Source organism: Pogona vitticeps, chromosome 5 (genome assembly GCF_051106095.1).
Source record: "Pogona vitticeps strain Pit_001003342236 chromosome 5, PviZW2.1, whole genome shotgun sequence".
NCBI lineage: Eukaryota > Metazoa > Chordata > Lepidosauria > Squamata > Agamidae > Pogona > Pogona vitticeps.
In genome coordinates, this window is record NC_135787.1 from 164,785,680 (window position 1) to 164,800,090 (window position 14,411).

The window sequence follows — 14,411 nt, forward strand, 5'->3', positions numbered from 1 at the left end:
TTACGTATCTGCCTCCCCGTGGCCAATGAGAGAGAAGAAAATATGATTTACAAAGATTGTAGCCAATGGTGGCAAACATGTAAAGAAAAAAAACAAGGAGGAGGTGGAAGTAGAGCCTTCCAACTGCAGCGAGTAAAACGGAGGAGATTAGTGAGAAAAGAAAGCAATGTTACCGTGGGAGCTGGCCAATAAGGAAGCGATTTGGGAATGCAGAAGCCAATCAAATTCTACAAACTGGTTGTTGTTTTTTTATAGGAATTTCCTCTATTTATTTTGCTCTGTGAGACGCGAACTTGTATGGCTCGGGATTAGAATCAGCAAATGCTGATGACACGAGGCTGAAATACGGTTTTACCAGTGGTAATAATCTGGTGCAACCAGATAGTAACTGAAGCGTCCCATGATTTAAACAGCGAATTGAAGGACTTTACAGTTACCCCTTAATCCTCAGTTTTTTTTGTCCTCAGAACAGAAACCTGCTTAGACTGGCTCGAGGTTTTGTGCTGACACACCAGTGCAACTGTGCGTACCTAAACACGTCGTTTACAATCGCAGGGATGGCTTCTATCTAGATGGTTTATTTGCCCACAGTAACCCGGAATAACAGCGTAACCGTTGGAATAGACCACAATGAGTTCAGCGTTCGGAGAAACCAGCATCCCAATTGAAGATTGAGTGCCGGAGCAAGCCAAACATTAAATAGGTTTTCATCCAAGCATTCTAGAGTCTTTTAATAAATCCTAGATTTTGCTTGTTGATCCTGGTTATCCACCCTGCTTTTTCTTAGAGTTTTATAAACTAACATATTAGTTGTATCAATGAAACTTTATACGTCTATGTTGGCTTGGGCATGTCCTGAGAATGGCTGATGGTCAGATTCCAAAAGATCTCCTGTATGGAGAATTAGTGCAGGGAAATTGCCCCAGAGGGAGACCACAGCTGCAATACAAGGATATCTGCAAGCGGGATCTGAAGGCTTTAGGAATGGACCTCAACTCAACAGATGTGAAACTTTGACATCTGAGCGTTCAGCCTGGAGGCAGGCGGTGCAGCATGCTCTCTCCCAATTTGAAGAGACCCTTGTCCAGCAGGCCGAGGCAAAGAGGCAGTCCTGAAACCAGCAAAATCAGGGAGCTGGACAGGGGATCGATTGTATTTGTCTTCAGTGTGGAAGGGATTGTCACTCTCGAATTGGCCTTCTCAGCCACACTAGACATTGTTCCAAGACCTCTATTCAGAGCACGTTACCATAGTTTCTCCAGACTGAAGGATACTTACAGAAATTTCCAGGAGTCAAAGTCCAGTTTGTCAAGCACATAATGTGGTCAACATAAGTTATTATCTGTATACATACACCATGACTTGTTTCCCCAAATGAGGTCTTAAGGCTAAACAAGGCAAAAGAAAATGGTAAGCCTGTTCATAGTACTATTTAGATCACAAATCAATATGGAATTCAAACAGCATGAGTATGCTTGGCTTCTCACTAGTAGCACTTGATGATTCATAGCACAGCAAGATCAATAAACATGTAAATAAAGTGAGATGCAGTATGAAAACTAGGATGTTTTTCCTGTCTGGTAGCATAGGGAAGTGGGAGGAAATCGTACAGGCAATCATTTTCATGATTAAAAAAAAATCTCAAGGCACAGGTGTGACTCAGTAAGAAAAGCATTACAGTTGAGAATGCTTGTTTTTTCAGCTTTCAGCCCTGTGTCATCAGCATTTGTTAGGGACTGTCCTGAGGCCAGAGAGTTTATTGCAGGAAGAGGTAAATAAATGGTATGAGAAAATGTCCTCACATTATCCTGCTGAGACTACTGCCATCAGGGAACACCATTGTCGTGAAGGAGTGTATGTGGCTTTTATGTAGGTGGCACATGTCAAAGTAACATCCACATGAATGCCAGGGCCCAAAGTTTCCCAGCAGAACAATGCCCAGAACACATCACTGCCTCCACCAGCCAGCCTTCTTCCCATTGTGCATCCTGCTGCTCGCTCTTTCCCAGGTAAATTATGCACACCTGATCTAAAAGAAAAGATGATTAATCAGACCAGGTGACCTTTTTCCATTCCTCCATGGTCCAGTTCTGGCACTCACGTCCCCTGTGTAGGTGCATGTGGCAGTGGACAGGAGTCATCATGGGCACTCTGTGGCTATGTATTCTCATCCGGAGGACACTATGATGCACTGTGTGTTCTAACACCTTTCTATCTTGGCCAGCATTAAGTTTTTCAGCAAACTGAGCTACAGTAGCTCTTCTGTGCGATTGGACCAGAGAGGCTAGCCTTGGCTCCACACATGAGCCTTGGGCACCCACAAACCTGACACTGATTTATTGGTTGTCCTTCCCTGCACCACTGTTAGTAGGTACAGTATTAATAACTGCAGACCAGGAACACCCCACAAGACTTGTTGTTTTGGAGATGCACTGATCTGTTCATCTAACCATCACTATACTGTACTTTCTTGGGCTCCATTATCACTGCAGATGGTCACAGCAGCCATGAAATTGACGCCTGCTTCTTGGGAGGAAAGTGATGAGAAACCTCGACAGCATCTCAAAAAGCAGAGACATCACCTTGCCAACAAAAGTCCGCATAGTCAAAGCTATGGTTTTTCCTGTAGTGATGTATGGAAGTGAGAACTGGCCCATAAAGAAAGCTAACCGCCGAAGAATTGATGCTTTTGAATTGTGGTGCTGGAGGAGGCTCTTGAGAGTCCCCTGGACTGCAAGGAGAACAAACCTATCAATTCTAAAGGAAATCAACCCCGAGTGCTCACTGGAAGGACAGATCCTGAAGCTGAGGCTCCAATACTTTGGCCATCTCATGAGAAGAGAAGACTCCCTGGAAAAGACCTTGATGTTAGGAAGTGTGAGGGCAAGAGGAGAAGGGGACGAGAGGACGAGATGGTTGGACAGTGTCATCTAAGCTACCAACATGAATTTGACCCAGGAGGGCCTGGCATGCTCTGGTCCATGGGGTCATGAAGAGTTGGACACGACTAAACAACTAAACAACAACAACAGTCCATTTACAAACCCCACTCAAGCAGTCAGGCAGGCAAAGACTGCCTGAAGAGAAAAGACGTTGCCTGCTCGTGGAAGGACAGCTAAGATGGGGCAGTCTGGCCTCATGTGGGAGTTCCAAATGGTTGGACAGTGTCATCGAAGCAACCAACATGAATTTGACACAACTCCGTGAGGCAGTGGAAGATAGGAGGGCCTGATGTGCTCTCGTCCATGGGGTCACGACTAAACGACTAAACAACGATAATTCTATGTTAAGCTTGTAGCTGATTAAGATTTTTAGATCCTTCTCATGTATGCTATTGCCAAGCCAGCTGCTGTCATCCATCTTATATTTGTGTTCCTGGCTTTTCCTGCCTAAATATGTATCTTTACATTTTTCCCTGTTTAAACTCATTTTGTTTGTTTTGGCTTAGTTTTCCAGTTTGTTTAGGTGATCTGACTCTGTGTTCTGGACTATTAGCTACCCCTACCAGTTTGGTGTCAATATCTGCTTCTGGAGAGACTGGTGAAACTTGGAGAGGGGTGGAGCTCTGCTTCCAACCTGTGTTCAACTTTCTAAATAAACCAAAAGATTACCTAACGCAGAGAGTATCTGTGACAATACCCACCTGTATCAGCCCAGCTCCTTTTCCTACTATACTCTCTCTACTCCCCAGCCCTTTCCATCCTGTGGTGGGGAAAATCAAGGAAGGAACAAGGGCAAGAGAACCTATTGAGTTCACCTGGACTGTTTTCCTTCAGCTTCCTGGCATGGAACCCCTTTCCTGTGATTGTTCCTTTTAGGAAGTGTTAGACATCTGTGTCCATGCACTTATTTTTCACTGGCACCATCCCCAAACACATCTTCTCACTTCAGACTCTAGTAGCTTGGCAAATTGGTTCAGACACCAGAAATAAGTATTTAGATTTCTTATGCACTCAAAAATCCATTGTATACTTGGATAGGATTTTATGTATTTGATTACAAATAAGAAAAAGGGAAAATATTAAATGGTTACTCAAAATTTATTGGTAAAATGGAACAAAATCACAACACATTACAAAACCAGTATGTGACCAAAAAAAAAAAAAAGACAGTCCCTGCATGTAAACTTACAGTCTTTAAAGACATGACGCAAAGTTGAAAAAGATGGGGTGGGACAAATGAACAATGCACACACTAATTTCTTAATTGCAAAGTTCATCAGGCAGCAATTCCAGTCATGTTTATTTATTTATTTATTTATTGGACTTATATACCGCCCCATAGCGCTACAAGCACTCTCCGGGCGGTTTACAATTTTTAATTATACAGGCTACACATTGCCCCCCCAGCAAGCTGGGTACTCATTTTACCGACCTCGGAAGGATGGAAGGCTGAGTCAACCTTGAGCCGGCTACCTGGGATTTGAACCCCAGGTCGTGAGCACAGTTTTAGCTGCAGTACAGCGTTTTAACCACTGCGCCACGAGGCTAGATCTATGCACAGTGGAATATAGGTTTGTCATCTTTATTATCAACAGAATCCTGTGCCTCTTTCAGCTGCATCACAGGTGATAATATAAAAGATACAGCTCTGCGTAGCATGGAGATGTAGCAGAAAGGAAAGCTTTGCCTGTTGCTCCTCTACGTGTAATGCAGCTTCCAAGAACAAAATAATGCTTTGAAAGCAAAATGGTTGGCGAACCCCATTCCTTTGTTGCAGTGCTAGCAGGGTGTCTGCAAGAAATATTGTTTAGTGAAAACTGTTTCTGTTCTCATAATGATTGTTCACTTGAGACCCATCCACCATCTTATCATCTACTACATTTGATAGCAGCAGGAAAAAAGGAAGATTTGATGTGAGATAGAGTGACTCAGTAAGGAAAGCTACTGTATTTCATTTGCAAAATCTCCTTAATGTGCATGATAGACCCTTTTGGTGGTAATTAGCTACAATCCTATTGGTTCTGAGCAATGAAAACCTAAAATTGCATCAGTCACTTTAGCTGCCAGTCATACACTCACACACATACATAGGTGATGCATTTGATTGTAATTGAGACAGAAGGACAAAAAATGGAAAAATACTCGAGTACTTTTTCTCATGTGCACAATATTTTGCAATAAGATTCTGGCTATTTTATAGGGTCATCATGAGTTGGAAATGATGGCATATAACCGCATCCCTTTACTTACTGCATGAAGATGGCATTTACAATAGGAAATAGAATACCTGCAAGATAAATGAGTGTTTTGGGATTCAGGATATTTGTTGTATTTAGTTGTTATATTCCTCAGCAACATCATAATGCAGAAGGTTGCTTTTAAACATGTGTAACTCCTGTGGATTATTTCATTTTGTCCAGTAGATGGCAAAATTATTAGATGAGGGCTGTGAGAGTTGGACAAGAAAGGAGCTTCCATTCCCTTGGAAGCAAGAATTAATCTCTTGTCTTCTTGACATAAGAGAATGTCAATAAATGTGCGAGGGAGAAGATCCTTGTAGTTGCAGTATATTTGTACCTATCCTTGTATTCCTTTTCTCAGCCATGCATGCTTGTACAAATAAAAAAAGACTTTTGAAAGACAGAACTGTTTTGAGATAGACTTCTACAAAAAACTTTGTTTTCTGCAGGTGACTGTTGCTCTGGCACCTTGATAGTGCATGGTAGCACCCAATTTGGGCTGAGTTTGTATTATTACTGTTGATAGTTTTTATTTGGTTAAAAAATCAAGTATTTGCACAGTTTATTTAGAAAACAGCTCAAAAGAACCAAGAGAACAGTTCAGACGCCCAGTGGAACTTTGTAACAGCATCAGGCCAAAGCTTACATGAGAAGCATATCAAGAGGTCAAAGGAAAACTTGCTAACACAAACGCACACTATTTTCATAATTATGCTTATTTTATTCCAGCCTTCCTCTAAACTCTAAAGTACATAGAGAGACTGACATTTTCCTTTTATCTTTATAACAACTTTCTGAGGTAAGCCAGCCTCTGACAAAGGAGCATTCCTAGGTTAGCTTGGTTTATGGAGAGAGCAGGGGGTGGCACCGCATCACAACATTTCGTCCCACCTCGCCTTCTGCTAACACGAGCTACCTAGGCTTCGTGTGTGAGAGAATAGACTCAGGATCCTTCAGGCCCAGCCAGTTACACAAACTCATACGCCACACTGGTTGTAAAGGAAGCCAACTTACACCCTGACAAGCCCAGGGCAGATTTCAGAGGGGCTACCTCAGATTTAAACGCTTTCGACAGTTGTTGGGACTACAACCTCCAGAATCTCCCGCACACATCGCGTGGGAACTCTGGGAATTGTAGTCCACTATCCGCATCTGACGCTCCGGGCGCCGAATTGCGGCCGCGCTTGAACGGCGGGCGGTGACGGAGAGGAAGGTCCACCTCCTCTGACGTCACGAGGAACCCTGCTCTCGGGACGTACGGTAGTGGCAGGGCGGAGCCAGCGTGGCGCAACGGGCACGGGAGGGGGGGCTCTGTTATGGGTACGCATGCGCTGCTGGCTCTTGGGTGGCTGTTGGTCCAAGAAGGTTAGGGCCGCTAAGGGGTGAGTAATGTGACCGTTAGGTGCCCGGAGGGGGGGGGCGCGCGTGAGGGGGTGCGTTTGTGAAGGAGAAGGTTCTGCGTTTCCCACATGCCCTCACTGGGAGACCCTGAGAGCGTGGGGCGGGGAGTTGTGAGTCCCCCACACACTCCCGACGGAGCCTTTTGCCCTGCAAGCTACCCTGTGTAGTCTCCACACAGATACGATTTCCCCTTTCTTCCATATTAGCAGGTATTCGAGTACCGTCCGTTCCCCCTTCAGGCCTTGCGTAAGTAGCCGGTTCCCTCCGTTACTCATATGAGGGAAGGGAGAGGGGGTCCAAAGCCGCGGTCCTCCTAGACCAGGCCCGAAACGCTTTGCTTGCAAACACAAACACCCCTTTCTATGCCACAAAACACCCCCCTACCTGCTTGCCCGTAGGCACGCATGCGCAGCAGCACATGTATGAGGCGATGTGTACACACGCTGGGGTTTTGAGTCTTCCTGATTCTTAGGGCAGAACAACCTGGCGCTGGAAAAGTAGCATCCTCGTCTATAGCATGAAGGCAGGAAATGTGCTTCTGGGAGTCAGAAAAGTCAACGTTCCCGGATGTCGAGATGAGAGGAGTCCTGGATGGGCATAAGGCAGGCCTTAAAGCTTTATCTCCTTCCTTTCTCAGATTCTGCAGAGCAGTGTTAGAAACCTCTAGGTTCTGTTTAAAGATGCAGATACTTGGCATACGTAGTTGATTGGTCTTTTCTTTCTCCTTCAGAAACCTATGAACCATGGGGCAAAGAATTTTGCACTAACGGAAGATGGAATAGCTTCTTTTCATTTCTTGTTCCAGGAGAAGTCATTTGTTTTCCTACTGCTTGGTGTCTGTATTTATGAGACACAGTCACTTGCCAAGAATGCAAAAATGCAGCTGATGCCTTACTGGAACCTCTGTACTTCTGGGGAGTAGCAACCTGACCTTGCTTCACTTCAAGCTATTTGTCATTTATTTTTCCTTTTAAGGTTGATTTGATTTTCAAAATTCAGTAGATATTTGTCTTAAAGGCACGACTAAACAAAGGAAATGGAGGAAAAGGAGCGATGTGATGAATTCTGACATTGTACTATTAAAAGCCATGTAAAATATTTTTGAAGAGGGACCAAGGGAAAGGGAGAAACATACTAAAAACACTTTATTTGCCAGCTAAAGGATTTGGGAGGGTGGGTGGAAGATGGTTCGAATCTTCAGTTTGCTTTTTGCAGCCATCCAATCAATTCTTAAAAGAAGACAGTAGACTTGCCACCTGTGTGACCTGGTATTGCCTGTAAAGGAAGTGGCCATTTGAATTTTTTTCTTCATAAACTTTTATCATTGCTTATCTTCACATCCTACACTACGAGAAGAAAATGAGTTGTGTGCCATGGAAAGGTGACAAAACCAAAACGGAATTGCCAGAAACCCCACAACTGATGCCAGTCCACATTTATCATGAAAAGCAACGCAAGGAGCTGTGTGCCCTCCATGCCCTCAATAATGTCTTCCAGGATGGCAATGCCTTCACGCGAGATACTTTGCAGGAGATTTTCCAGAGGTAGGAAGAATTTGATCTTCTGAGCATAGTGAGGAAGTGGGAAGGTTTTTGTTTGTTAGTCCTTTCTTTGATTAATGTGGAAGTTCATTGTGAGTGGTGGTAGACAAGTAAGCACCCAGAATCATTGAACAGTGTTTTTCTAGTGACAGTTGGCTGAAAAGATGGTTTTCCTCTCCCATACAGTTTGCATTTGTCTGTTGATCTGTCTGATTAACCTCTAACCAAGACATAAATCCATTCAGGGACCATGCTGTATATTTTTAATATGTACATATAACAATTTCCATGCCACAAACACATCTTCTCCTTAAAAAATAGATATGTGCACATCACAAATGATGAGCCAGGGGTTCACTGTAGTTTTCTGCTCATGGGAAATGACACTAATTCATGGCATTAGATACAATTTTTGCTGTCATCTGAAATGTGAGATGGACATTGTCCCTTGTTTAATAATTAATAATACTTGCATGCTGCTAAATCAATTCTGACTGACCCTTTCCAGAATTTTCTAGGTATCACCTACTCAGGAGTGGCTTATCACTCTCTTCTTCTGAGTGCACTCTGAGGCTATGCATCTTGCCTAAAGCTACACCAGCTGGCTCATTTCCTGGTAGGCATAGTGTGGAATTCAACTCCCAGCCTCTGGCTCCACAGCCAGATACTGGTGCTAGTAAATTGGTGGTCCATAACCTTGTCTCTCACAGCCCACTATTTGGAAATCACTGTCTTCTGACAACTATCACATTCTACACATACTCAGTTCAGCTGCATGTGTTGCTTCCAAGGTTCCCGCTAAGCTGGGCACGCGCACAACCTCGCTTCCCTCTCTTCCTTCTCTGCGCAGTGATCGCACTAGGTTCTGGTCGCAACAGAACCCAGTATGTGTGGGAGGCAGAGTTGTGCACGCACACAGGGGAGAAGCAACGAGAGTGAAAGAGAGAGGTGGAGCCCTGCCTAGTGAGGCTGAAAATTAGAGAGTACATAGGTTGCTTCTATCAAGTGTCAAATAAAGCTTTCCTGGTTGAGTTACATGTGTGTTCTATGCTTCCTGCAACCCCCCAGTAGAACAGCAGTATCCTTAAGAATGCCATGAATAGATCCAAGAATTGAAGACTGAAAATATGTTAATGTGCAACCTGAAATTCTCAGTCATCTTTTTATACCCACAATCTTATGTGCACTTAGAAAAGCAAATGTTTAACTGATATTGAACTGGGAAAGTTGTTACTTTTGAGGAAATGAACATGATTATGCTGTAGTTTTTAGTTTTTTCAGCTGATCTGGAGAATAAGTAACCTCCTGCCACACCAGAGGATGTAGTCCTGTGCTACTTCCTGATGTTTCTCAGTTGCTTATTTTCTTTTATAATCCTTTTAATTTTACTGTTACTTTCTCAAATGGGTTGAAGTAAATACCCATCATCTTCCTGGTGCCCTTGGTTCCTCAGAGAACAGGTGCCATTGTCTCTGGAGAAGGAAGATTTTTTGTTGGAATTGTTTTTAAAATAAGTTCCGTATGCCAGTCCGGACTACAGATTAAAATTAGAGATGGGGGTACTCATATGCGAATACCCTTGCACAGGTGGACATAACGAGGGTCCATTCCCCTGGTGCCAGACTGTCCACTCACCTTCCGCTGTTGCTATGAGCTCTGCGCTCCCTTCTTATTGCTCCAGATTTCGCGGTCTGTGAGCTACTCTTCAACCTTGCAGTGAGGCTCGTCCTCCCACCTCCTGTCAGGAGTGATAGGAAGGGAGCATGGAGCCCGCACCAACAGTGGAAGGTGAGTGGACAGTCTGGCCCCAGGGGGTTGGACCTTCATTATGTCCAACTGAATACCCCCATCTCTAATTAAAATCATTGGAACCCCACTCAGTTCTCGTGACTGAGGTTTGAATGAGCTACTTGGCATCATTCAGAAAGCCCTTGATTTTGCAGAAACTACACTTTGAACAGGATGTATTTTCAGAGATCCCATCAACAACAGTTTAGAATTTTATCAATTAAAAATTTAGAAAGAACTCTCTTGCACTAAATAGAGTTCTTGTCAGTGTTTAATATAATTAAAGTTGATTCTTGTTGCTTTTGAAAGTTATGATATCCTTCCCCCCCCCCCCACAAACACTTTGTAAAAGTTTATTGACCTGTTTTATATGGTAGTATTTTGTGAAGAGGTGTAAAGTATTTATTTTTCAGTCTTCCTGGTAGTAAGAATAACAGAGCAGGGAAGAATGCTGTGTTCCCTTGCTACAAATTAAAAAAATACAGTATAGCTGATTATTTATTACCTCTTGTTTTTGTCCATCTGCAGCCTTGTTTCCTTGATTCCTGACATACACTGTTATTGTATATATCTGTGCAATATTTTTATGTTCAGGTTGTCTCCCAACACCATGGTGACCCCACACAAGAAGAGCATGCTAGGAAATGGAAACTATGATGTGAATGTCATCATGGCAGCTCTTCAGACCAAAGGTTATGAAGCAGTTTGGTGGGATAAGCGCAGGTAAAGAGAATCATGTGTCAAGAAAGATTTATTTCTTTATTTACAATATTTTAAAATAATTTGCCATTGGAAGTGGCTGCTTGCACCTTAAAGTTAGAGCTGGATGTGTAAGCCTTAAGATTTCTTTCTTCACTCTTTCTTTGTTCAGGGATGTTAATGTGATTGCCCTGCCTAATGTGATGGGGTTCATTATGAATCTTCCCTCAAGTCTCTGTTGGGGCCCACTGAAACTTCCTCTAAAACGGCAGCATTGGATCTGTGTCCGGGAAGTGGGAGGTACCTACTATAACCTTGATTCCAAACTCAAGGTGCCTGAATGGATTGGAGGTGAAAATGAGCTCAGGTAGGTTGTTTTCCATTGTAGCCTATGATAAGGGTGCTGCCTTCTGCATGCATTGTAAACCAGGGCACATTCTGTATGGCATGCTGTAAATTTGACCATTTAGATGTTGTGAAGAGAGAAGTGTTCCCGCAAAGTTAAAGGAACCAATATGTTCCTTGGGTTGGAATTTATCCTTGAACTTTCCCCCAAGAGATGAAAGAGCATCATGAATATAAGATCCAAAAGTTGTTAGGCACATTTCTTCTTTTTCTAATGACTATTTCCCCTGTCTTTGGCTAGAGCAATGAGTATATTTTTAGCTTTTCTAAGATTCTTTGTTATGAATTTTATACTGTTCAGCATGTATCGGAAAGACCCTTGTACTGTCATTGCTCCTGTGATTTAAAAGATGGAAGTTTTCAAGTATGGTTTTCCAAAGCTCTGGCTCTTCACTGGGATTCTAGGTGCTGCTTTCACCATCCAAATCCCAGACACTGCATCACTGACATCTCATTATTATATTTTTAAACTATTACTGATTGATACATCACATAGAAACTATTCATGATTTTATAACTCTTAAAATTTGTCTTAATAGTAATAATTCTTTGAGAGGCAAGTCTGTATTTGTATCGCCCATGGCGCTGGTTAGTTTTGAAACAAATTCTAAGAAACCAACTCTCTGGCTTGTATAACTGTATAGGTTCTGCTCAGTCACAATGGCTCTGGAAAGGTTACAGCAGGTATGCAGAGGATGTGCAATATACCTTAATAACTCTCCATATAGTTTAAAGAGCAGAAATGATCACCTCTATTTGAATTTTATTCCCCAAAAGCCAGTTCTCCAGGCAAGGAAGCCCTGTTATATTTTCAGAAGACTCTGTGCTTTGGATTACAGTAAATCTCCAACTACGATAACATTGTGTAATGGGATGATTGGTGCTATATAGTAATAGATCTGGCCGGAGAAAGTACCCATAGAACATAACATATAGGGGGAAATTGTTTTAAATAATCCTTTCAGTAAATAGGCCTCAAACCTTATGTCTTTGCAAATAAAAATGGTATCTGATTTGTTCATAGGGCACTCAAGAGAAGCTGACATGAACTCAAGTATGCAAGATAACTTGACCTATGTTGCCTCGTATTTTCTCTCTTTTCCCACAGGAAGTTTTTGCGACACCAGTTGCGAGGAAAGAACTGTGAACTTTTATTGGTGGTGCCTGAAGAGGTGGAAGCACATCAGAGTTGGAGAGCTGATGCATGATCTGCAAATACCCTATCCTCGCACTACAATACTGGTCCCTGTCTCCCACCAACTTCCAGTGTCCTGTGATGTGGATAATAAGCACTCTAAACTCCTCCTCCCAGGAACTCCAGAGAGTACTTCTCCCATTATGAAGGTGCAGTAAGGCAGCCACAAGGTATCGTCAGGTTTGGCATAAATGAGGGGAGAAGCTGAAAGGTGAAAGAGACTGGTCTGTGCTCTTAATTATAAGGCATTGTGCGATTCAGAAATGGGGTGTTGGAATCCTCCCCTTTGATTTCCATTTGTCCTTTCTTCCCCAGTCGTTAAAGATTTTATAGTGGGTTGTACACTACTGTCTCCAGGAGTCCTAAAAGTTAATTTGGCTGGATGGTGTCTTCAGGTCAGGGCTGGGGCCAACCATTTCTCTGTATTAACCAAACTATGTTGAAGAAATGTGCAAATCACATGGGTCTCTCAGGAAACTCTAGATACTCTTAGCAATGGCATGGTGTTTGTGGACTCCCTTTTTGTAACAGTAATTGTGCCAAGAATGAGGGGATATGTAGACAAAATGGGACCATGATTATGGAACTCCCTACAGGAGCTTGGGGTTTTCCTTTCTCATACTCTTTGCTATCAATATGTCCTTTATTGATGTGAGGATGAAGGACTGAATAGATTGGGGAAAAGAGATAATAGAAGCTTATATAAAAGCCTCAACTGTTTTTGTTAGGTGGGCTAGATGTAGCCTTTGTATATTTTTCTTGTCTGTCTGTCCTGTAATTCAGGGAAAAAACTCACTGAGCAGGGAATAAAACTATAGGCTGTTTGAGAGTGGAATCATGAAATAAAAGGAAGCTGAAGCCATGTTTCAGTAAGGTAGGAAGCTGGTAGGAAGGTAGGTGTTAATTTTAAAGATGGGTTATAGAGAACAAGATCCAAGGGCTAGATCTCTATGGCTTCTGTAGCAACTGTGAGTAACTGGAGTAGAGTGTTTAAGCAAGTCTGGTGGTATGTGTGTGTGTGTGGGGGGCTCTGCAGTAGGTGAGCTGAGCCACATTCTTCCATTGTGATTGGCAGGTAAACAGTCCTTCCCTCACCTAATTAGTGAAAGAACTGAAGATTAGCAGGAAGCCAAATTTGTTTTCCTTGTCACCTCATCCAGCTGTGGTATATCATTTCTTCTTTTCACAGTTGCTAGGCGAAATGCAGGGGTTTAACTGGCCTTTCAAACCATTGACTTCCTTTTGAGCCCAGGTTATCCTACTGTTACATTTTTTGTAATTGCTTTTTGCCAGCTTAATTTACATTAGTATTGGAACAGCAGAACTACCACTCTTTCTGCACTTCATTATAGAGGGACAATTTATGTGATTAGTTACATAAGGGGGAGGGGGCTGAAAGTGACTTCATCTGCAGGGATGTCTCTAGTCTACCCCTTCTGCATACGAGCAAGATAGACCCCTTCTAAGCCAGCATTCCAAGAACCCAAACTCTTTCACAGTTAAATGCAGTGTGAGCAACATTAAGATCAATCTTATTTATCAACTTCTTGACAATCTGAAGGCATTGTACTGGAAACCTAAGTTGGCTGTTCTCTGCATGTACTAAAGTTCAGACCTAATACTTCTATTTTTACAGAAGCCTTCTCCTTTTTTCTGGACCATACATTCCAATGACCAAAACCAGCTGGCAGAATTTATACACACATACACATACTTCTCACAGGCAGAACATCAGGCTTGCAGTTCTGCTTCTAACTTGAAGCCATTTGTACCAATGTTTTTTAAAAAAATCAGAAAAGACTTTTGTAAATGCTGACTAGAATAGCACTTTGGAGAGACCCTGTTTGCATGGAAGCCAATGGACCAGTGCACAATATGCAAATATCTTTTAAAAACTTCAGGCTGTTTTTCTCTTCTCTGCTTTTTATGCTGTTGGTCTGTCCCTAAGGGAAAGTGATGTGATTCAGCAGCTCAGGAAAAGGGAACATGAGATCACACACTCCTCTGGACCAGAGTTATGGCAACAGAGGAGAGAAACCAGTCCCATCCCATTGCTTGGGAATGGAGAAGCCCATTACTGTTTTCTTGCTTGTTTGGTTTTGTTATAGCCTTGTCTTGGGTTTGTTTACAGAGATGTATTTTGTTTAACCAAATATTAAAAATAAGAAACCTTTCTATGTCTCCTGTCACTTCTGCATGT

General features: G+C 42.6%; 1 protein-coding gene across 1 annotated transcript; it reads left to right on the forward strand.

Annotated features, from left to right (window-relative positions):
• The first annotated feature begins 6,429 nt into the window (after window positions 1-6,429).
• JOSD1 (Josephin domain containing 1) lies at window positions 6,430-14,384 on the forward strand. Its single transcript, XM_020787636.3, has 5 exons — window positions 6,430-6,564; window positions 7,314-8,127; window positions 10,507-10,635; window positions 10,784-10,978; window positions 12,125-14,384. The coding sequence occupies exons 2-5, from the start codon at window positions 7,943-7,945 to the stop codon at window positions 12,222-12,224; spliced, it is 609 nt and encodes a 202-aa protein (XP_020643295.1). The 5' UTR covers window positions 6,430-6,564; window positions 7,314-7,942; the 3' UTR covers window positions 12,225-14,384.
• The last annotated feature ends 27 nt before the right edge of the window (window positions 14,385-14,411 follow it).

Excerpts from the sequence above, each read along its gene's own strand:
- JOSD1 (XM_020787636.3), top strand. The coding sequence starts at position 7,943 with ATGAGTTGTGTGCCATGGAAAGGTGACAAAACCAAAACGGAATTGCCA. Across the intron at positions 10,636-10,783 it reads GTTTGGTGGGATAAGCGCAG|GGATGTTAATGTGATTGCCC; the intron begins GTAAAGAGAATC and ends TTCTTTGTTCAG. Across the intron at positions 10,979-12,124 it reads GGAGGTGAAAATGAGCTCAG|GAAGTTTTTGCGACACCAGT; the intron begins GTAGGTTGTTTT and ends CTTTTCCCACAG.